We start from the raw sequence: 25,055 nt of genomic DNA, 5'->3' as shown, positions 1-25,055 counted from the left end.
GGCCCAGAGCCTCTTCACAAAACAATGGGTACAAGGGTAAAAACTTTGATCCCAAAAAGGCCTGGTGTCATAGCTGTAAACAGCATGGACACCAAACTGGAGACAAGGCCTGTCCCAAGAAAGGTTCCACTCCAAACTCCCATCCAGGTAACACTGGTATGGCTAGTCTCCAAGTGGGATCAACAGTGTGCCCAGAGCAAATCAGGGTCCACACTGAAGCTACTCTAGTTTCTGAGGGTGGGGTGGATTTAGCCACACTAGCTGTCTGGCCGCCTAACATGCAAAAATACAGACAGCAACTCTTAATTAATGGGACTAGAATAGAGGGCCTGAGGGATACAGGTGCCAGTGTCACCATGGTGACAGAGAAACTGGTTTCCCCTGGCCAATACCTGACTGGAAAAACTTACACAGTCACCAACGCTGACAATCAGAGAAAAGTACATCCCATGGCAATGGTTACTTTAGAATGGGGAGGGGTCAATGGCCTGAAACAGGTGGTGGTCTCCTCAAATATCCCAGTGGACTGTCTGCTTGGAAATGACCTGGAGTCCTCAGCATGGGCTGAGGTAGAACTAAAAACCCATGCAGCAATGCTGGGTATCCCTGAACTGGTGTGTGTGAAAACAAGAGCACAATGCAAGGCACAGGGTGAAAAAGTAGAGCTGGAGTCTGGACAAATGGCCCAGCCTACCAAGAGAACAGGAAAGTCAGTTGGGAAACCAACTGCAACACAGCAAAAGAAAGGGAACCTCTCTTCTCAGGAAGAAGTTCTGCCCTCTGAGGGAACTGAGCCTTTGGAGCTTGAACCTTACCAGGTTGAGCTCTTAGGCCCAGGGGGACCCTCAAGGGAGGAGCTGTGTAAGGGACAAGAAACCTGTCCCTCTCTTGAAGGCCTTAGGCAGCAAGCTGCTGAAGAGTCCAAAGGCAAGAAAAATGGAACACATAGGGTCTATTGGGAAGATGGACTCCTGTACACTGAGGCCAGAGACCCCAAACCTGGTGCCACTAGGAGAGTGGTAGTGCCTCAGCTGTTCAGGGAGTTCATCCTAACATTGGCCCATGACATTCCCCTTGCTGGACATTTGGGACAAACCAAGACGTGGGAGAGGTTAGTCAACCACTTCTACTGGCCCAATATGTCCAACATGGTTAAGGAGTTTTGCCTCTCCTGCCCCACCTGTCAAGCCAGTGGTAAGACAGGTGGGCATCCAAAGGCCCCCCTCATTCCACTTCCAGTGGTGGGGGTTCCCTTTGAAAGAGTGGGTGTGGACATAGTTGGTCCACTGGAACCTCCCACAGCATCAGGAAACATGTATATCCTGGTAGTAGTGGATCATGCTACCAGGTATCCTGAAGCTATTCCCCTTAGGTCGACTACTGCCCCTGCAGTAGCCAAGGCCCTCATTGGTATCTTTACCAGAGTGGGTTTCCCTAAGGAGGTGGTGTCTGACAGAGGTACCAACTTCATGTCAGCATACCTAAAGCACATGTGGAATGAGTGTGGGGTGACTTATAAATTCACTACACCATACCATCCACAAACTAATGGTTTAGTTGAGAGATTCAACAAGACATTAAAGGGCATGATCATGGGGCTCCCAGAAAAACTCAAAAGGAGATGGGATGTCCTCTTGCCATGTCTGCTTTTCGCTTACAGAGAGGTGCCACAGAAGGGAGTAGGATTCTCACCCTTTGAACTTCTGTTTGGTCATCCTGTAAGGGGACCACTTGCCCTTGTTAAAGAAGGCTGGGAGAGACCTCTCCATGAGCCTAAACAGGACATAGTGGACTATGTACTTGGCCTTCGCTCTAGAATGGCAGAGTACATGGAAAAGGCAACCAAAAACCTTGAGGCCAGCCAACAGCTCCAGAAGTTTTGGTATGACCAAAAGGCTGCACTGGTTGAGTTCCAACCAGGGCAGAAAGTCTGGGTTCTGGAGCCTGTGGCTCCCAGGGCACTCCAGGACAAATGGAGTGGCCCTTACCCAGTACTAGAAAGGAAGAGTCAGGTCACCTACTTGGTGGACCTGGGCACAAGCAGGAGCCCCAAGAGGGTGATCCATGTGAACCGCCTTAAGCTCTTCCATGACAGGGCTGATGTGAATCTGTTGATGGTAACAGATGAGGATCAGGAGGCAGAGAGTGAACCTCTCCCTGATCTTCTGTCATCAGACCCAAAAGATGGCACAGTAGATGGAGTGATCTACTCAGACACCCTCTCTGGCCAACAGCAAGCTGATTGTAGGAGAGTCCTACAACAGTTTCCTGAACTCTTCTCCTTAACCCCTGGTCAGACACACCTGTGTACCCATGATGTGGACACAGGAGACAGCATGCCTGTCAAGAACAAAATCTTTAGACAGTCTGACCATGTTAAGAAAAGCATCAAGGTGGAAGTCCACAAGATGCTGGAATTGGGAGTGATTGAGCGCTCTGACAGCCCCTGGGCTAGCCCAGTGGTCTTAGTCCCCAAACCTCACACCAAAGATGGAAAGAAAGAGATGAGGTTTTGTGTGGACTACAGGGGGCTCAATTCTGTCACCAAGACAGATGCTCATCCAATTCCAAGAGCTGATGAGCTCATAGACAAATTAGGTGCTGCCAAATTCCTAAGTACCTTTGACTTGACAGCAGGGTACTGGCAAATAAAAATGGCACCTGGAGCAAAAGAGAAAACAGCATTCTCCACACCTGATGGGCATTATCAGTTTACTGTTATGCCCTTTGGTTTAAAGAATGCCCCTGCCACCTTCCAAAGGTTGGTGAATCAAGTCCTTGCTGGCTTGGAGTCCTTTAGCACAGCTTATCTTGATGATATTGCTGTCTTTAGCTCCACCTGGCAGGATCACCTGGTCCACCTGAGGAAGGTTTTGAAGGCTCTGCAATCTGCAGGCCTCTCTATCAAGGCATCCAAATGCCAGATAGGGCAGGGAACTGTGGTTTACTTGGGACACCTTGTAGGTGGAGGCCAAGTTCAGCCACTCCAACCCAAGATCCAGACTATTCTGGACTGGGTAGCTCCAAAAACCCAGACTCAAGTCAGGGCATTCCTTGGCTTGACTGGGTATTACAGGAGGTTTGTGAAGGGATATGGATCCATTGTGACAGCCCTCACTGAACTAACCTCCAAGAAAATGCCCAAGAAAGTGAACTGGACTGTGGAATGCCAACAGGCCTTTGACACCCTGAAACAAGCAATGTGCTCAGCACCAGTTCTCAAAGCTCCAGATTATTCTAAGCGGTTCATTGTGCAGACTGATGCCTCTGAACATGGGATAGGGGCAGTTTTGTCCCAAACAAATGATGATGGCCTTGACCAGCCTGTTGCTTTCATTAGCAGGAGGTTACTCCCCAGGGAGCAGCGTTGGAGTGCCATTGAGAGGGAGGCCTTTGCTGTGGTTTGGTCCCTGAAGAAGCTGAGACCATACCTCTTTGGGACTCACTTCCTAGTTCAAACCGACCACAGACCTCTCAAATGGCTGATGCAAATGAAAGGTGAAAATCCTAAACTGTTGAGGTGGTCCATCTCCCTACAGGGAATGGACTTTATAGTGGAACACAGACCTGGGACTGCCCATGCCAATGCAGATGGCCTTTCCAGGTTCTTCCACTTAGAAAATGAAGACTCTCTTGGGAAAGGTTAGTCTCATCCTCTTTTGTTTGGGGGGGGGTTGTGTAAGGAAATGCCTCCTTGGCATGGTTGCCCCCTGACTTTTTGCCTTTGCTGATGCTATGTTTACAATTGAAAGTGTGCTGAGGCCTGCTAACCAGGCCCCAGCACCAGTGTTCTTTCCCTAACCTGTACTTTTGTATCCACAATTGGCAGACCCTGGCATCCAGATAAGTCCCTTGTAACTGGTACTTCTAGTACCAAGGGCCCTGATGCCAAGGAAGGTCTCTAAGGGCTGCAGCATGTCTTATGCCACCCTGGAGACCCCTCACTCAGCACAGACACCCTGCTTGCCAGCTTGTGTGTGCTAGTGAGGACAAAACGAGTAAGTCGACATGGCACTCCCCTCAGGGTGCCATGCCAGCCTCTCACTGCCTATGCAGTATAGGTAAGACACCCCTCTAGCAGGCCTTACAGCCCTAAGGCAGGGTGCACTATACCATAGGTGAGGGTACCAGTGCATGAGCATGGTACCCCTACAGTGTCTAAACAAAACCTTAGACATTGTAAGTGCAGGGTAGCCATAAGAGTATATGGTCTGGGAGTTTGTCAAACACGAACTCCACAGCACCATAATGGCTACACTGAAAACTGGGAAGTTTGGTATCAAACTTCTCAGCACAATAAATGCACACTGATGCCAGTGTACATTTTATTGTAAAATACACCCCAGAGGGCACCTTAGAGGTGCCCCCTGAAACTTAACCGACTATCTGTGTAGGCTGACTAGTTCTAGCAGCCTGCCACAAACCGAGACATGTTGCTGGCCCCATGGGGAGAGTGCCTTTGTCACTCTGAGGCCAGTAACAAAGCCTGCACTGGGTGGAGATGCTAACACCTCCCCCAGGCCGGAGTTGTCACACCTGGCGGTGAGCCTCAAAGGCTCACCTCCTTTGTGCCAACCCAGCAGGACACTCCAGCTAGTGGAGTTGCCCGCCCCCTCCGGCCAGGCCCCACTTTTGGCGGCAAGGCCGGAGAAAATAATGAGAAAAACAAGGAGGAGTCACTGGCCAGTCAGGACAGCCCCTAAGGTGTCCTGAGCTGAAGTGACTCTAACTTTTAGAAATCCTCCATCTTGCAGATGGAGGATTCCCCCAATAGGGTTAGGATTGTGACCCCCTCCCCTTGGGAGGAGGCACAAAGAGGGTGTACCCACCCTCAGGGCTAGTAGCCATTGGCTCAGCCCTCCACAGGGCTTGGTCGCCCCACTCACTGCTGCCGCTCCTGCCTGCCTTTGCCGCCTCCTGCCTGCAGATTCCTTCGTTCGCTACTCCTGGGATTTCCCGCCGCTGCCTCCCTGCGGCCCCGCCCCCCTGTGATTCCATTCGCCGGACCGCTCCCGCCACCCAGCTGCTCCTCCCTCCCGGCTCCTTACTTATGACGCCCCCAGAGCGACCGCGCAGCGGACGCGCGCAGCGGGAGCTCCGACTGAGCGCCGAAGGTGCGCCAAAGGTAAGCCCGTCTGCGCCCGTCCGCGCCTGGACCGCGCCCAGCGCCAGACCCCCTGGTCCTCGCCCTCGCCAGCACACCCTGCACAGCTACGATGCCAGAACCCTCCACGCACTCAACGCCGGCCGAAACACCGCCTGCTACCGAGCCACCCCGAGACGCACCCACGGACCCTTCACCTGCCTGACCTGCCGCTTCACCAGCCTACGACCCAACACTGCACCTACTAAACCGAGCCCCAGCAACAAACACCTGATGTGCATCCTGCTCAACACCCGCTCCGTTCACAGGCATGCCGTCGAACTCTGGAACCTCCTCGACTCGACAGCACCAGACATCGCCTTCCTGACGGAAACCTGGATGAACGCCTCCTCAGCACCCGACGTTGCCATCGCAGTCCCAGAAGGCTACAAAATCACCAGGAGGGACCGCGTCAACCAGACAGGAGGAGGCATCGCCATCATCCACAAGAACACCATCCGCATCACGACCAACTCCGATGACACCTTCACCTCCGCCGAACACCTCCACTTCCAGATACACACCAACCCCAAGACCACGCTCAGAGGCACCCTCATCTACAGACCACCGGGACCACGCACACAGTTCAGCGAAGACATCACAGACTTCGTCAGCCCCCACGCCATCAATTCCACCGACTACATCCTCCTGGGGGACCTCAACTTCCACCTGGAGGACGACAAGGACCGCAACACCACTGCTCTACTGGCCAACCTGGCCAACCTCGGACTCAAGCAACTGGTAACCACCCCTACCCACCACGCCGGCCACACGCTTGACCCAGTCTTCTCATCCAGCAAATATGTCACCTTCAGCCACTCCACCAATCTCCAGTGGACTGACCACAGCTGCGTCCACTTCAGCTTCAGTAAAACGACGACCCACCACCACCCTCAACAAACCCCCCGCAGGAGCTGGAACAAGATCACCGGCGACCAGCTCACCACCTTCCTCAGCCAGAACCCCCCCACCAGCTCAACGGACCCCAACGAAGCCGCCAACAACCTCACACAGTGGATCACCAACTGCGCAGATGCCCTCGCACCACTGAAGAAGAACCCCCCCAGCAGACGCAGCAGCAAGAAAGCCTCCTGGTTCACCGACGAGCTCATCACCTCCAAGAAGAACTGCCGCTCCCTGGAGAACACCTGGCGCACCAACCAGACCACAGACAACATGACGGCCCTCAAACACGCCACCCGCAAACACCACCAACTGATCCGCGCCACAAAGAAGACAGCCTTCAAGGAACGACTGGACAACAACACCCACAACAGCAAGGAACTCTTCAGCATCGTCAAAGAGCTCTCCAACCCCGACGCCGGAAACAATGACATCACTCCCTCGCAAGACCTCTGCGACTCCCTCGCAGCCTTCTTCCACGACAAGATCGCCAACATTCACAACAGCTTCGGCCCACCAACCACAAACCCCACCACCGAACAGATGCCCCCCACCGCCACCCTCCGCACCTGGACCCCAGTCAGCACCGAAGACACAACACGCACAATGAACACCATCCACTCCGGATCCCCTACGGACCCCTGCCCACACCACATCTTCAACACGGCCGACCACATCATCGCACCCCACCTCCGTGACATCGTCAACGCCTCCTTCAACACCTCCACCTTTCCGGAGTGCTGGAAACACGCCGAGATCAGTGCCCTGCTGAAGAAACCAACTGCAGACCCCTCCGACCTCAAGAACTACCGCCCCATCTCGCTCCTCCCGTTTCCTGCCAAAGTCATCGAGAAGACCGTCAACAGACAGCTAGCTGCCTTCCTCGAGACCAACGGATCCCTCGACCACTCGCAATCCGGCTTCCGAGCCAACCACAGCACGGAGACCGCCCTCATCGCAGCCACAGACGACATCAGATCCCTAATGGACAATGGGGAAACTGCGGCCCTCATCCTCCTGGACCTCTCCGCAGCGTTCGACACTGTCTGCCACCGCACCCTGGTACAGCGCCTGAACAACACCGGCATCCAGGAGAAGGCCCTGGAGTGGATCACCTCATTCCTCGCCGGAAGAACCCAGAGAGTCCGCCTCCCCCCGTTCCGGTCAGCGGCCACCGAAGTCATCTGCGGAGTTCCACAAGGGTCATCGCTCAGCCCCACCCTCTTCAACGTCTATATGAGCCCCCTCGCAACCATTGCACGTCAACACAACCTCAAGATCATCACCTACGCCGACGACACCCAGCTGATCCTCTCCCTCACCAGCGACCCGGACGCTGCCAGAGCCAGCCTACACGAAGGGATGAAAGACGTCGCCGAATGGATGAAGAACAGCCGCCTGAAACTGAACTCAGACAAGACGGAGGTCCTCATCCTGGGATCATCACCATCCGCCTGGGACGACTCCTGGTGGCCCCCCGCCCTGGGAGCCACCCCCAAGCCAACGGACCACGCTCGCAACCTAGGCTTCATCCTGGACTCCTCCCTCTCGATGACCAGACAAGTCAACGCCGTCTCATCTTCATGCTTCAACACCCTGCGCATGCTTCGAAAGATCTTCCGGTGGATCCCCACCGAGACCAGGAAGACGGTCACCCAGGCCCTCGTCACCAGTCGGCTGGACTACGGGAACGCCCTCTACGCCGGCACCGCCGCCAATTTCCAGAAGAAACTCCAACGGATCCAGAACGCCTCAGCACGACTCATCCTGGACATCCCCCGACACAGCCACATCTCCGAACACCTGAGAGACCTGCACTGGCTCCCCGTCAACAAAAGAATCACGTTCCGACTCCTCACCCATGCACACAAGGCCCTCCACGACCTGGGCCCCAAGATCCTCAACAGCCGCCTGACCTTCCACAAGCCCACCCGCCAGCTCCGCTCCGCCAGCCTCGCTCTCGCCACCGTCCCCCGCATCCGCAGAGCCACCGCCGGAGGAAGATCCTTCTCCTACCTGGCAGCCAAGACATGGAACTCCCTCCCCATCCACCTCCGGACAACGCAAGACCATCTCGCCTTCAGGAAGCAACTCAAGACCTGGCTGTTCGAGCAGTAGCGTTCCCCCCCCCCCCCCAGCGCCTTGAGACCCTCCGGGTGAGCAGTGCGCTATACAAATGCCTTTGATTGATTGATTGATTGATTGATTGGCTACTAACCCCCCAGACCTAAACACGCCCTTAAATTTAGTATTTAAGGGCTACCCTGAACCCTAGAAAATTAGATTCCTGCAACTACAAGAAGAAGGACTGCCTAGCTGAAAAACCCCTGCAGAGGAAGACCAGAAGACGACAACTGCCTTGGCTCCAGAAACTCACCGGCCTGTCTCCTGCCTTCCAAAGATCCTGCTCCAGCGACGCCTTCCAAAGGGACCAGCGACCTCGACATCCTCTGAGGACTGCCCCTGCTTCGAAAAGACAAGAAACTCCCGAGGACAGCGGACCTGCTCCAAGAAAGGCTGCAACTTTGTTTCCAGCAGCCTTGAAAGAACCCTGCAAGCTCCCCGCAAGAAGCGTGAGACTTGCAACACTGCACCCGGCGACCCCGACTCGGCTGGTGGAGATCCGACGCCTCAGGAGGGACCCCAGGACTACTCTGATACTGTGAGTACCAAAACCTGTCCCCCCTGAGCCCCCACAGCGCCGCCTGCAGAGGGAATCCCGAGGCTTCCCCTGACCGCGACTCTCTGAAACCTAAGTCCCGACACCTGGGAGAGACCCTGCACCCGCAGCCCCCAGGACCTGAAGGACCGGACTTTCACTGGAGGAGTGACCCCCAGGAGTCCCTCTCCCTTGCCCAAGTGGAGGTTTCCCCGAGGAACCCCCCCCTTTCCTGCCTGCAGCGCTGAAGAGATCCCGAGATCTCTCATAGACTAACATTGAAAACCCGACGCTTGTTTCTACACTGCACCCGGCCGCCCCCGCGCTGCTGAGGGTGAAATTTCTGTGTGGGCTTGTGTCCCCCCCCGGTGCCCTACAAAACCCCCCTGGTCTGCCCTCCGAAGACGCGGGTACTTACCTGCAAGCAGACCGGAACCGGGGCACCCCCTTCTCTCCATTCTAGCCTATGTGTTTTGGGCACCACTTTGAACTCTGCACCTGACCGGCCCTGAGCTGCTGGTGTGGTGACTTTGGGGTTGCTCTGAACCCCCAACGGTGGGCTACCTTGGACCAAGAACTGAACCCTGTAAGTGACCTACTTACCTGGTAAAACTAACAAAAACTTACCTCCCCCAGGAACTGTGAAAATTGCACTGTGTCCACTTTTAAAACAGCTATTTGTCAATAACTTGAAAAGTATACATGCAATGATTTGAAGTTCCTAAAGTACTTACCTGCAATACCTTTCGAATGAGATATTACATGTAGAATTTGAACCTGTGGTTCTTAAAATAAACTAAGAAAAGATATTTTTCTATATAAAAACCTATTGGCTGGATTTGTCTCTGAGTGTGTGTACCTCATTTATTGTCTATGTGTATGTACAACAAATGCTTAAACACTACTCCTTGGATAAGCCTACTGCTCGACCACACTACCACAAAATAGAGCATTAGTATTATCTATTATTACCACTATTTTACCTCTAAGGGGAACCCTTGGATTCTGTGCATGCTATTCCTTACTTTGAAATAGCACATACAGAGCCAACTTCCTACAGCATCTCTACCAGAAAAGGTGTTACTGAAGGTAGGTTGTTTGTTTATCCTCAAACTGAGTGGCATCTATGCTGCATATTTCTGTATGACATCAGATAAAACTCATCTGGTTTGGGGAATGAGGCGGTCACTTTCAATAGAAGATTCTGCTGTTCTGTTTAAACACTACTCCCAGAGTTTTTAACAAGGCTATGGGGAGCTTTTAACAAGGCGATGGGCATTGTTTCAATCTTCCTCAATATTCAGAGTGCTCACATCTACCAAAATTGGGGTAACTGGGTAGTTGGGGCTACTTCCCTTCAAGCCACTTGTCAGTATCTCTGGCCCACCACTTCTTTTATGTACAATCTGGGTCTTTAACAAACATAGGAAACTCTTCCCTGGTTTCATTTCGTAAATTAACATTCCTCATTAGTTGGGCATAGTTGAGGGAATGACTTTTCAATCCTGAAGAGAATTCTGGGTTTTGACAAATGGCTGGAGTGGGTAACTTTGACATCAGAAAGTGGGGGCGACAGGAAGTATGACTCAAAAGCTTCGTCTTGATGAAACAAGCAGATTGAAAAAAGGTGAATAACATTGTTTATTTTTAGGTACAGACCCCACCCCCTTGTGTAGCTAAAACATTGACGTTACCTGTGGTGTTGACCCTGCAGCAGTGCATCACAGTCATTGAGTTCACCTATAGGCATTGACACTCCTATTGGACGAAGGATAATAATGGTTGAGACCTGTCAAACTCCAACTGCAGGAACTGGCTTTTGAGGTTGAGTTCTGTATTTGGTTTATAGCTGTCATTGCAGAAGCTCAGTGCTGTGATTGAGTTTCCTGGTTAGCTGATGGATTTGTTTTACATTTCAGGCCTCCGTTTCCGTGGATGTGATGCCCGGGCAGTATGACCCTACAAACTACACACTCCCACAGCAGCCTCTGCATCACTGCATGTTCCCACAGGCTGCTGTGTACTCCACCTTGCAGCTGGTTACCAACCCCTACCAGGCAGTCATCGATGGCGTCAGGTGAGGAGACTCAACCAGTCGCTGCATTGGTCCCTAGAATGCTCTGACTCAGCACACGGATAATACATCAATGCCACCAAACCACGGACTGTGTGCGCACCTAGACCACATTTCCATTTCACTCTGAGCACTATATGTATTTGTCTATTACACAACAATTGATAAATACTCTAAAATACCGACAAAAACAAATCAAACAAGTAATGATGATGGTTCAGTGTGATGTACCTACATTATTTCTGGTGAGTACATAATTACCAACACAATAAGTATCTGATGGGCCTTTGATTACTTGCACTTTTACAGTCACTATCTGCTGGTGCATGATTGCTGCCATAATTAACTTTTGGGAGACTGATTTCTGGAATAATATCTTTGATAAGAAATGATTAAGTGCTTGAAGCTATCAATGATCACTGCCACAGTAACTACACGTCATGAACATGATTTCAGGTACTGACATGTCTGCTGCTCTCGTCTGAGAGGTACTGGTGTCTCTGTATCATCTCTGTTTCATTAAGTCACATTAAGAATTGCAAAGACAGTATAACAGCTGTTATCACTATTAGAGTTGTAGATTATAATTGTTTGTTTTGATGACCATGCTCGGTGACTTCTGGTTAAACCTGGTGTCTCCTTGGCTCGTGCTCGGGTCTTTGACAGATCATAGCTGTCGTCACCTACTGCCCCTTTGGGGTAAAAACCGTTAGTCACATCCCATATTACCCATGGTGCACCAGGGGAGTCCTAAGACATTGTGAAGGTGAAAACATTAAATTAAAAAGTAAATATAAATCAGATGGCTCTTTCTAAATGTACCCCTTGTGTTTATCAATTAATCAGGTATTTTTTGTGCAATGTTAGTCCCCCGTTAACTATATGTTTGCCTTTTTCTGTATTCATTGAAAATATTCTAGCTGAAGTAATGTTATGTTTAAGAGTTCAAAGGACATACTTTTAAAAGGGAGCATCAAAGAATGGCAGACATATGAACATAATATTACGTTTTGTGTTATAATTTCCAGGAAATTTTCCAGTGTCCTCTTTTTAGCAAAAACAGAACTTACAAAAACTTCCATACAGTGGGAAAGGAATATCGTTGCATGATGCAGTTTGTAGGGGTGATGGCTTAACTTTGCCACTGTTTCGGTGGGGAGGAACACATATTCTGTGACCCACCCCAACTTAACTTCTGTAAGTAAAACTTATGGTATGGATTACTCAGCTACATGCTTTGCAGGATGGGTTTGTGGCTTAGTCCCTTCATCTTACCCGTTTCAGCTATGGCAGTGATTTCTTGTACGAACAATTGACTCTGTGTCCTTTCAAGTTACTGTGGGGGGTTTGTGTCATTCTTTGTAGTGCAATGTTTATGAGCATCCTGTTTCTTATTTGGGATGTATTGCTCCTGATTTGGGTTCTAAGGCCCTCACTGTTGTCTTAGTTCCCTGTCTCCCTATAGTTAGGACTGATTAATCGTCTTCATTCCCACTTTCGCTTGATCTTTTGGTCCATGTAGCTATGTGTCTAATATTGTCCGTCTGAATGTCTGGACACGTGAGAGTACCCAAGTCCACTGCATCCGTGTCTTCTTGCGCCCTCCTTTTCCCATTTCCACCACAGCTGTTGCTTCTGGGGTTCCTTTTGCCCAAAGCTCCTTTGCCATTGAGTGTTTCTCTTTTTCCTGTATTAACCAGTATGTAAAATCACCTTCCTTGCAGGTCGTTTCATCTCTAGATTACAGATGCATACTTTGTGTCCGAAGTGCATATGTTCATTTTTCTCCTCTGTCATCCATTCATCTGCAGTGTCCAGAGGAAGGCAATCGGTCCTAGCACCGTAGATGTATTATATTCCTCAACACTCAGTAAATATGCTTTTTGTATTTAGTTTTCCTATAGTCATCAAAATTACTGCTACAGAAAAGTCATCATAGGGTAAACTGTTGACATGCGTTCCGAAATGATCGTAACCCTAAGAGTAGCCTCATGTTGACAGCCAGTTACTTCGTCCCAATAGCCATAAGCATTGAACAAGTATCTGTTGTGAGTATCGGAACACCTCCGTTCAATATACAATCATCTACTTCATTGGCATAACTTCTCCCATAATGTATGCAATATTTTGTCTCAATACTGGTGACCATTTAACCCAGCCTACTAACCTCAAGGAAAGCCACACCCAATACAGTCATTCTAATGAGTGCATTAGCTCTGAATCTTGAGACTGGTCACACCAGACCCTCAGTACATCTTTCCTGCTCTGCATGGTCAGTCACTTCTAGTTGGGATGCCAGGTAAAATCTCAAGAGCCCCCCTATGTCTTTCCGCCTGGATTTAACAGGTTGGATAGCATCAACTGGTTCTGCCTTATTGTTGCATGTCCTCATAGCCTTAGTCCAGTGTTTAATCTGGGGAAATGGACCTTTGAACCACGTTATTGCCTATGTACCCTTAGCAATCATTAAACCCTTTGCCGCAAACTTTCTGACGGATCTTGGAGTAGGGTGCACATATTCCAAGTGCACCAATTGTATTGATATCTGTAGGGTGTATTTAATCATCCTTTTCAAGTTGTTGAATACTTGTTTCCACTATGTGCTCACACCTGGGCATTGCCATGCCAAATGTATAAATGTGTGATGTGGCATTCCCACATCTCTTGACATCTGTGGCTTATACTGAAGTTGACTTTTTTCAGGTGTGTGTTAAAGCTGAGGCAGATATTTGTCATGCAATAACTCGTGTCTATAAATCATAGAGACGCTAGTAGTTTGGGCAATGCAATAAGACCAGCATTTGTCCTGTAACGTTCTGTCTACATCTCCGTTTCTTACCCCCTACTATTATTCTACATGCATGTCGATCTTGCCTTGTCACATCAGCTTGTTTTTTACATGCATCTGTTGATCCGGCCCTCTGTCACATCACCTTGTTTTCTCTCTCCGTGTTCTGATCCTGCCCCTCTGTCACATCAGCTTTTTTCTACATTCTTGCAATCGCCTTGCCCTCCAGCTCATGATTTTTATTTTCATACGTGTCGCTCTTGCCCTCTGTCACATGATGCATTGGCTAATCCTGTCCTCTGTCACATGAATTTGTTTCTACATGCATGTGGTGATCCTGCCTCTAGGTTAAGTGAGCACTGTTGCTTCCATGGTCCTGACGATTCTGCCTCTGTGTTGCTTCCTTAGGTTTCTTGGAACTTCGGGACAGAACGTCAGTGATATCTATAAGTACAGCAACATGGAGGACCACCTGGAGATCCTGGAGTGGACTCTGAGAATCGGACACCTGAGCCCTACTTCTCCTGACACGCTAGGTGAGGTCAAAGGGGCACAGATAGTTCCTCGCTTTCTCACCTACCATCCTCTAGCCTCTGTGATAGGGCATCTCCCTGCTGCCAACCGAACCAGTGATTGAACCTCCTTCAAGACCTCCCCACCACCCCCCTCCCTATTCTGAAAGGCCTCTCTTCTGCCCCTCAAATTCTCCCCTGCAATAAGAAGCCAATGCCCTACCTTTCTTGATCTCACTATGTACTACAGGGCCTCTCCTCATATACCCAAGTTTCCCCTTTCCAACAATGACCACCCTGCCCATTCATTGAGATGATTCTCTGAAACCCGCCTGCTTATCCATCGGATGCTGATTTATGTTCTTCCCTTCACAGGGTGCTACCCTTTTTATAAGTCAGACCCGTTCATTTTGCAAGACTGTCCTGCTGTCTACTTCTGCGGCAATGCACCTGCCTTCAAATCAAAGGAAGTCAAAGGTGAGGAACCGGTCCAATCGATGACCTTGTTAGCACGCAAATAGTCCTTAAGTGGTATTATGTGATCCATTTAAGCAGGGACTGACCTACCACAAAAACAGGGTTGAGGGAACACATTTCTCAGAGGTACTCCATTGCTTCTTTTCTGTTCACCGTGCCCAGGCCTGCTGCAGCTCTGGGCTTGGGAGGAGTGGTGGCAGAAACAGAAATATACACGTGCGATAGAAAATGTGTGCAGGTTAGAAGTGTGGAGAAGAGTGTCTGCACATATAGTGACAGAGATCTAGAAAATAAATCTCATTCCTGACCTGCAGCACTCTTTGCTGTTAAAGAACAGAGACCACACACAACGTTTGCAATGCCCATTACTCTGGACCACAGTGCATCTTACTATCCCACTATACTCGATACACTATATAGAGCATCCTTAGAGCTATACACACAGCTCTAAGGATGCACTGCAACCTGACTATTCACCTCCCTTTTGTTCCATAGAAACCATAAGACACCTTTGTCACTTTGTCACAGTACTGTCCTACAGCCCCACATAGTGCCACCTTATTAGAACCTATATGCATGTTTGTAGGGTACCGCAACATTGCCCTGCAGTGTTGGAACCCAGCAACAGATCAGCAAGTGCACCTCAACAGTGACCTGCAACACTGCCTTCTATCCCAGTATGAGGACCCATGTACTGCTTTGCCAGTGCACCCCAGCATTGACCTATACTATGAGAACCAGTACTGAGCACTGACCTGCAGCGCTACCTCCTAATCCCCTATTTGAACCCATGTTCAACCCTTCCGTTGAACCTCAACAATGGCCGGCAACATTAGAAAACCCATACTCAGATCTACAAATGCACCTCAGTACAGACCTCCAGCACCTACACACAGATCTGTCAATGTTCCTAAATATTCACCCGCAGCATCCTCATGCACCTCATTTCTGACCCAAAACACCTCCACCTGTTATAGTATTCAAACCAATATCCAGATCTATAAATGCAGCTCATTCCTACTCGAAGCACCCCCAGCCAGCTCCAGCACCGGGACCCACACACAGCTTAAGTGACGCTTCACTTCTTTGTTTGCCTCTCTCTGGTCTTGTGTTGCTGATTGTTCCCTGCTACCAAGATGCCTGATTTTGTCTTTTTCATTGGGCGCTAGGAATGGATGGACAGCGGGTCCTCCTGCTCGCTATCCCAGAATTCAGCGTCTCACAAGTGGCCTGCCTTTTGAACCTTCGCACTCTGGAGTGCCAGCCCATCTGTTTCTCCACCTTCAATGGTGAGGATGATGATGAAGAGGAGGGAGACAAAGCCATGAACCTTGGCCACTAAAGACTTGTAGATTGCATGCCATTGGTTATGATCGGGAAGGACTGAATGCGAAGGCTGAAGGTTTTTTTTCGCTATTGATGAAGTACAGTCTGTCTACCCAGGATGTTAGGTGAAATGTCAGTATTGCTTCCAAATGAACCACGGTGACAGCCACTGCTGCTGAAGTACCAGAGACAAGAAATGCATGCCCATGCTGTCCACACAAGGTGGGTAGGCAGTTAGTTGACATGCACATTTTCGGAGGGGGCGTAGGGCTGCACAGAAAACCTTCGAGCTGGTTGAGGCCTATGATAGAGAGTTATGTAAAGAAGGATCAAGGGATGAGGTGTATAGTAAGTAGCCTGCTAGAAGACTGGTGCAGTGTTATTGAATGAACAAGAGCTCCTGGGGTGTATAGAAGAAATGAAACATCGCCCATTCTTATTTTTATACTGTTACTTGTAAAAGTACCCGAAATAAAATCCATTCAAGATTCACTTGAAGATGTCTGCTTCATTGGTCAAAGGCCTGAGGAGTGTGAGCTTTGTGTTCTGCAGCTGTGGACGGCCTGGAATGCCACATGTCATCAAGACTCCTTGTGCACCGTTTGACCAGATGCCTCATCCCAAAAGTGGCCGATCACTACGTTCACAGGAGTTTCTTGGCTGTGGAAAGTAAAAAGGTATTTTGTGACACCAGGTTTATGTGGTTTGGTCCTAGGGAGTTTCTTTCTCTGTTAATACATATGTACTTCTAGCCACTGAGGGAGACTTTCTTCAGATATCAAGGAAATTCACATTTATAAAACAAAATTAACATGTAATATTACAATAGTATAGAGAGATTGCAATTAATATGAGCGCCTCGAAGAAAAAGTATTATTTTTAGTAAAGAAATTAGATATGCTAATTTTCCCTAAGAGCTGCTGACCTTTTTGCTTCGAAGACTTGATGCAAACTCTCAGAAGAATGTCATGTTTTGAAAGCAGTGAGAGAACAATTGATACTTTGAGTGTTCGAAATGCTCAGTCTGTCAGCATTTCATCTGCCTTTAAACGGCACAAACTGCGTTTCTGTGGAAGTGCACGTTTTCTCTTGTGTTGCAAACTGGAGTAATCAATGTAGGCAAGATAGGTGTTACCATAATTGCAGAAAGCGCAGGCTGGAGTTTGTGAAAAAAATAACTTTAAGTCATTTGACCTGATTGAAGATAACACCTTGATTTCTTTCACTGTATTCTTACATTAGTAAGATCTTTCTCATAGATACGAGTAAAACCATGTGGCTGCCTTCCAGTACAGTGTAGCTGGAAGGCAGGGCCTTTTGCGGATGTGGGGGCACAGGTTATTTTTAAGGGACGGTGCCTCTAGCTACACAAATCCACCTTCCCATTGTGTATAATGACACCACACATATTACTCAAATCATGTGAAAAGAAGAGTAGTTGTTAAATTGCGAGAAGGCACCTGGAATATGATAGAAATGGATGTGATTTACTGGAAGTGGCAAGCAAATGTGCTTTATGACTGGCCTTAATTACCCAAAAGTATTTTGATTCTCTACCATAACAAACCCGAATCGTTCTCTCCACAAGGAGCTGCTGGTGATGTGAAGACCGCTATCGCTTTGCTCCTCACTGCACCGGCTTATGTTACTCATCACAAGGCCGTTCTCTGAGTCGTGTCTCAGTGTTTCTCAAGCAAGAGCTGTGAAAGGCAAAATAAGCGTTTCTTTCTCCTCCTGTTCAGATCATAGGCCATGTTCCTCATGAAACACCCATCCATTGCACAGCCTGAAACATAAAACTTGCAGAAGTCCTCTAACTTGCCATGGGCCTTGGACTTCCATACAACTCGCCATATTCTTACAGCGGTGTAAACCATTCATTTGAATATTCTCTCTGGTGCCACTATGTACTGATCACTTATGTGCCATAACACCCATTCAGTTCTTGTAGTTCATCTTCAGGCATGATCTCTTCCACCCATACCCTGACATAAACATTTATTTTTGGGCACTAAATGTAGATAAAACAAGCAATACAATGATCAACATTGAAAACTACATCAGGCACTACAAATGTTTCAAAAATGTATGAAAAGAGACCTGCAGTGACGTTTCCACCCAGGTGACAGAGGATATTCCTATTACTCAGGTACACATAGGTTATTTTCCAGATTGGACTATGTCTTTGTCTTGGCTGGGGAAGGCCGGACAGCATGTTGGGCAGAATATGTGGCCAGGGGTTTATCTGATCACTCCCTGCTTTGGGTCTCGATGGGACAGAAACCCCACAGGCCGACAGGGTGTTGAGTTTGAATGCCAGGGAATTAGAAGATAAGAACACATTGAGGGAGTCCAAACCAAATCCCAACTCTTCTTCACAGAGAATGAGGGCTCAGTAAGTTCGAGTGTAATATTATGGGAGGGCTACAAGGCACTGTTAAGGGACAGAACCCAGAATATATTTGCTCACAAGAAGCAAAAAACAGTTAGGGAGTTCGAAGAATTGGAACGGAGGCTTCAGAGAGTGGAAGCTATCAATATAGCTTCGCCAAACCACATGTCACTCCGTAGGACGAAACCCTAAGGGCAGACTATGTGGCCTTGGCATCAGATGAAGCTCGCAGGCAGATGCTTGCCACACAACATCAATTATACGATGTAGGAGATAAACCCGGGAAGCTACTGGCCTGGCTGGGCCGACAAGACATAGATGCGAGATGGGTGCACCAAATTGTGGGAGACGAAGGCATTACATGAGACACAGGCCAGAGTATAGCGGAGATATTCGCAAAATTGTATGAAGATCTCTACAAAGCACGCTCCCTAGTCAATCCCACACAGATAGCTGAATATCTCAGGGACATAGGCCCTCATTCTGACTTTGGCGGGCGGCGGTCGCCGCCCGCCAAAATCAGGCCGCCGAAAGACCGCTCGACGGTCAAAAGACCGCGGCGGCCATTCTGGCTTTCCCGCTGGGCCGGCGGGCGCCCGCCAAAGGAGCGCCCGCCGGCCCAGCGGGAAAGGCCCTGCAACAATGAAGCCGGCTCCGAATGGAGCCGGCGGAGTTGCAGGGGTGCGACGGGTGCAGTTGCACCCGTCGCGATTTTCACTGTCTGCAATGCAGACAGTGAAAATCTTTATGGGGCCCTGTTAGGGGGCCCCTGCACTGCCCATGCCAGTGGCAGGGGCCCCACGACACCCGTTCCCGCCATCCTGTTCCTGGCGGTAAAAACTGCCAGAAACAGGGTGGCGGGAAGGGGGTCGGAATCTCCATGGAGATTCAGCCCATGCAGGGGAAATCCGGAGGGAAACCGCCGGATTCCCTTTTCTGACCGCGGCGGTATGGGCTGGGAATCACCGCCAGCCTGTTGGCGGTGCTTCCGTGGTCCCCGGCCCTGGCGGTCTTGGACCGCCAGGGTCGGAATGACCCCCATAGACTCTCTAAAAATGACTGTGAGACACTGGAGATGGACCACACCCCTGTGGAGGTCCGAGAGGCTATTTCCAACCTAAACTCAGGGAAAACACCAGGGCTCAATGGCCTCCCAGTGGAATTCTATAAGAAACAGGCTGACATATTGGCCATACACCTGTTGACATTGTTCCAAACGGCTCGAGAGGAGGGAACACTTCCATTAGATCTTCTTAAAGCAATGATAGCAGTTATACACAAAACCGGTAGGTCCCCAACGCAGTGTGGTTCATACCGCCGAATATCCCTGCTGAATATGGAAGTAAAAATACTAGCCACAATCTTAGCCGCACCACTTATAAGAGTCATCACTCCCCTAATTCATGAAGACCAATCCGGTTTTATACCTGGGTGGTCCACTAGAGGCACCCTCCACAACTGGATTGCGGAGGTCCGACACAGACCAGAACCCCATGTAATAGCCCTTTGATGTCATACACTGGCCGTTTACGATACAAACACTTCAGAGAGTGGGGTTTGGGCCAAGTTTACTGGCATTGATAAATCTACTGTATACTAAGTCAGTGGCAACGGTGAGTGTCAACGGAGTTCAGTTTACAGAATTTCCAATCGGGAGAGGGACCCATCACAGTGGCCCCCCGTTCCCCCTACTCTTTGCCCTGACCATAGAGTAGCTGGCCTGTCATAGGTGCACATCCTGATATTAGAGGATTCCAAATGAACGAGTCTCCGATCCCAGAAAAGAAGATATCATTATATGCAGACTACATTCTTCTGTATATCACCTACCCGGAATTCTTCCAGCAGTCCTTCAAATTTGTGAGCAATACCGAGCCCATTCGAGATATAAAATAAACTGGAATAAATGAGTCCTATTCCCAATCACTGGAATACAGGACCAGATAGAACTCCCTGGGCACTTGAAAGAAACCCAAGAGGGATTCCAATATCTAGGGATTTATGTTACGCCAGACCAGGGGAAATCTATAGGCCATAATGTAAGAAAAGTTTTCTTAGATTATCAAACAGATGCAGACTGATAGATGACACTCCCCCTCCCTCTACTGGTAAAGATGGCATTATTTATAATAATTACCCTCCCAAAATTCATTTACACCCTGCCTGCCAAACACATATTATAGAATTCCAGAAGACATATTTGTTAAAATAGATAATATACTACGGAAACTTCTGTGGAACAGTGCCCACCCTAGTATAGCCTTGCGTACCCTACAGCGCAATGCATATAATGGTGGAATAGCACTTCCGGACCTAAGGGCTTACTACTGGGCCTCCCACTTGGTAGCTATAAATGAATGGGGCCACCAGAAGGGAGATCATCCCACTTATGCACTGAAGCGTGCACAATTCCTGACAAATTCACAATATTACTTTCTCTACAGAGGAAAGGGCATGAGACAATTGTTTCCGGCCATTCAGATAACCATAGAAGCATGGCACAAGGCCACTAAATACATGGGATGGGCACATAGAGCCACACAGTTAACTCCATTGTGGGCTGGAGGGATCTTTAAAGAGATTGGGAAGCTGAGAGATTTTGAAGCCTGGGACTGCCGGGGCATCTCCACCTTAGGAGACATATTATAAGGGGGAATGCTGATGTCCTTTGCAGTTCTCTAGAGGGAATTCCAGTTCAATGAGACACAGCGTTATAAATACCTCCAATTTGCACATGCCTGGAGAGCCAAGGGGATTTCCTCCACCCCTGCCGAATTCTCCCCATTGAAGGGTAGACTTATGATGGAGAAAATAACTGGGAAGATAAAGTCCTTGATCTATAAAACTATTAATAATAATATTCCAACACATTCCTAAAACTTAGAAATAAATGGGTAATAGATGTGTGTGAGCTGGAGGATCTGGACTGGGACGCAGCACTAACGTTTCCATAGCAAGGGACAATAAAATCGAGATTAAGACTTATTCAGTTTAAAATTCGACATTGTGGGGGTCATTCCAACCCTGGCGGTCCAAGACCGCCAGGGCCGGGGACCACGGAAGCACCGCCAACAGGCTGGTGGTGCTTCCCAGCCCATTCTGACCGCGGCGGTAAAGCCGTGGTCAGAAAAGGGAATCCGGCGGTTTCCCGCCGGATTTCCCGTGCATGGGCTGAATCTCCATGGCGGCGCTGCAAGCAGCGCCGCCATGGAGATTCCGACCCCCTTCCCGCCACCCTGTGTCTGGCGGTTTTTACCGCCAGGAACAGGATGGCGGGAACGGGTGTCGTGGGGCCCCTGGGGGCCCCTGCACTGCCCATGCCACTGGCATGGGCAGTGCAGGGGCCCCCTAACAGGGCCCCATAAAGATTTTCACTGTCTGCATTGCAGACAGTGAAAATCGCGACGGGTGCAACTGCACCCGTCGCACCCCTGCAACTCCGCCGGCTCCATTCGGAGCCGGCTTCATTGTTGCAGGGCCTTTCCCGCTGGGCCGGCGGACGCTCCTTTGGCGGGCGCCCGCCGGCCCAGCGGGAAAGCCAGAATGGCCGCCGCGGTCTTTTGACCGCGGAGCGGTCTTTCGGCGGCCTGATTTCAGAATGAGGGCCTGTGTCTACTATGATAGATGCCGCTTACACAAGAGAGGCAGGGATGCATCTCTGGAATGCCTCTGCTGCGGAGAGCAATGTGGAAGCTTCTATCATACACTCTGGTCGTGTTCCAATATATACTCATACTAGCACAAGCTACTCCAGGAAGTGAGCAAAATCCTTGGGATAACAATACCTGATAACTCCAAATATGTACTCTTAGGTATACCCAATGATATAGATCTCCGAGAATGAAACTAACACTATGTAACTTGGGACTGATAATTGTGAAGCAAGACCTGACCAAACACTGGTGAGGGGAAGCGGGGGGCTGATGTGCCCAGATTGTCTGAGTGGAAAACTGGTATGGACCTTTACATGGTGGCAGAGAAAGTGACTTATAAAAGCAGTGGCTGCCCCCGCAAATTCCACAAGTTATGGGGTTGCTGGATCGACAATTATGGTTTAGAGGAGCAATATAATGTTGATGAGATACCCCTATCATAGAATTATTACCTTTGAATGCCTGTTTCACTGTGTAATTCTATTCAATGTTAAGTTTTTATCTTCCTCTCTATTTGATGTATGAACCAACAGTGTCTGACTTAATGGAAAGATGGACTGCCGCTCACATTTTTCTTTTCTTCATTATGTTGGGCTCCACCATTGCCCTTGTTGTATTATCTTTAAATACGAATAAAAATGTATTTTTTTTTAAATGTATGAAAAAGTTCAAATGAGCAGTTTCAAGATATAAAGAATGGAGTGAAGGTGAGAGCCTTGGAGATTGGAGAAGTCTTCCCAGTCCCAGTGTTGTCTAGAGCTGCAGAGATAAACCCCAAATAAATTTAATGTATGCACATAATCTATTACTTAAGGTATACACTTTACAAAATAGATAGAACTGAAAATAACGAATGATCCCATAGTAGTTGCCTCCACGCACATACACAGAATCTTGGATAATATTCTGGATGAGTTCTCTAAAGTGTTGGGATGGAGATTTGAACCAAACATAAAAGTAGTGTTCCTGGGCATATAGCCAGATATCAGTGGATTCTCTATCCTCTTAAAGCCCATGTCTTAATAACAGTGCAAACCAACATTTTAATGCACTCCGCAGACCCCGAGCCCTTACAAAATGGCTAGCGGTAATCAACAGATGCATACTAGTGACAAGTCGGGGGTATCTGAGGGGCACATACGTACCTGTACTTTTTTCATCTTACAAAACCGTTTCCCTACTGTTTGTGGAAAGACAAACTGAAGTGTAAGACAGGGAGTCTCCTGTGCTGGGAAACCAAGGGTGGGGCAGACCACTAAACAAGCCTTCTTGCTAGGGTGCTTGCTTGCCTGAAAGAAATGTTAATGTGCAGAACTGGTTACTCTGCAAATGTACAGGGTGCTTGGAAGCCAGTATTGACTTTAATTGATGAATCACTTAAAGCTTCCTGATGACACACCTTTATTCGTTTTGAGTGTTAATTCAAGGGATTTCCCAGCTGAGCTGTGAAGTGTGTATTTTTTAAAGACAGTTATAAAAAATTGCACTATGTGCATTCTCCAAAGAATCTATAGTTTAAAAACACTATTTATGTTAAACCTTTTCCTACATTTTATAGCAGCCTATTTTATACTGTGTTTAATGCAAGTTTAAAACAATGTCTTGCATGTTCACAAACTTTCTGTCACAGAAAGGGACCTTGTAGCACTAAACCTACACAAGTCATTATTCTCCAGCACACCAACTAGAATTCTCTTCTGTGGCTGTCTGCTGCAGTGCATTAACTAATAGAGGTTTTATAGTGTACAATAGTGCGATTCCCACTGGTTAACATAACTTGCATTTAGTTTTCATTAAAGCTGTGCTTTATTTTACATTTAGGTACCGAAAGGTGAAAGACTGAAAAAAGTCACAGAATATTGTGTTATTTAGCCACGCCTTTGACCATGCGGCATCACAGTTCCCATACTTTTTTAAAATGCACTTTGACCCCCTGATACAATATATATATATTTTTTATTGTCCTCATACACCCCTGATTGAATCAACTTCATATTGTCCAAACGAGCAAACGGCCTCACTCACATATAGAAATACGTAACGCCAAGGGGCGGCCGGGTCTCTTTCACTTGTTCTCAATACCAGTCCATTTGAGGGTTAAGTTGACCTAGCCTTTAATCATCGGAGAATACTTAAATTGATAATGATACCCTATTGAGCAGTGTTGTCCTGTACACCATTGACCCATAATCGTGACCATACCTCCACCTTCCCTTCCCTAATTACATAATTAGTTATTACTTCCCACCTAGAAATCTCATTAAGTGTGCCAAACCAATCCATATACGAAGGGGGGGAAGAGGAAGTCCACTTGCAACATATTTCCCACCTAGCCAAAATTATCGCAATACTAAAATAATCTCTTCTTCACCCTACACTTAACTTCACCTTCTTTCGGGGCACTAAAAATTACTAAGGGGAAGACTCGGCAGGATCTGTTGCGCCACAACCTTCATGATAACCTTACAAACCTTTACCCCAAAACTTTGTACCAGTGGGCAGTCCCAAAACATATGGATGTCTGATGCTCTCGATAAGCCACATTTTGCACAGTTAACTGGGTCTCCTCCTCTCATCTTCGAGAGCTTTGCTGGTGTGAAAAAGACTCTATGCAAAGTAAAGAGGTGGTTACTCAATAGTGATGCTAATTTGACTTCTTTATATACAATATGCATTGAATCTCCCCACCATCTTTGTATTTGATCAGCCGGCATAACTTCCCCCCAAAGAGAGTACGGCAAGTTAAAGTCCCCATCCTGTGCCTCCACCAGGGCCCAATACCAACTAGAAACCCTCCCTATACTCGCCTGATTGTTTATTATATTGTCTACAAACTGGTTTTCGGCCCCCAACTTACCTATAACCTTCTGGGACCAATTCCTCAATTGTATGTACTTCAATCTTGACAAATTTTGACCAGTCCGTTCCATAACATCTTGCCAAGATAGTAACAAACCACTGCCGACTAGCTCCCCCAAGTATTGGATCCCTGCTCTCTTGAGAGGCAAAGCTAACACATCCGTAAGACATTCAGGCATCCCCGGGGACTCCCAAACCGGTGCCCAAAAACTATAATACTCAATTCTTGCCACCTGCCGTACCCTATACCCCACTTTAGCTGCATCCTG

The 25,055-nt window shown here is 48.4% G+C and overlaps 1 protein-coding gene across 3 annotated transcripts in view; it reads left to right on the top strand.

The window, feature by feature from the left end:
- The window catches only part of POLD2 (DNA polymerase delta 2, accessory subunit), a 67,890-nt gene extending 51,516 nt beyond the window's left edge, over nucleotides 1-16,374 (top strand). For 2 of the 3 annotated variants that reach the window (XM_069214251.1, XM_069214250.1), the window contains exons 8-11: nucleotides 10,625-10,782; nucleotides 13,976-14,103; nucleotides 14,455-14,556; nucleotides 15,726-16,374. In XM_069214251.1, the coding sequence (XP_069070352.1) occupies nucleotides 10,625-10,782; nucleotides 13,976-14,103; nucleotides 14,455-14,556; nucleotides 15,726-15,898 (561 nt within the window). In that variant the 3' untranslated portion in view covers nucleotides 15,899-16,374. The remainder of the gene's footprint in view (nucleotides 1-10,624; nucleotides 10,783-13,975; nucleotides 14,104-14,454; nucleotides 14,557-15,725) is intronic. The other variant, XM_069214252.1, reaches the window with a different exon arrangement.
- The last annotated feature ends 8,681 nt before the right edge of the window (nucleotides 16,375-25,055 follow it).

The sequence above is a fragment of the Pleurodeles waltl genome, chromosome 11 (assembly GCF_031143425.1).
Source record: "Pleurodeles waltl isolate 20211129_DDA chromosome 11, aPleWal1.hap1.20221129, whole genome shotgun sequence".
In the NCBI taxonomy this organism is placed as follows: Eukaryota; Metazoa; Chordata; class Amphibia; order Caudata; family Salamandridae; genus Pleurodeles; species Pleurodeles waltl.
The sequence above is the reverse complement of the archived record's forward strand: the minus strand, read 5'-3'. Positions and strand labels throughout refer to the sequence as shown.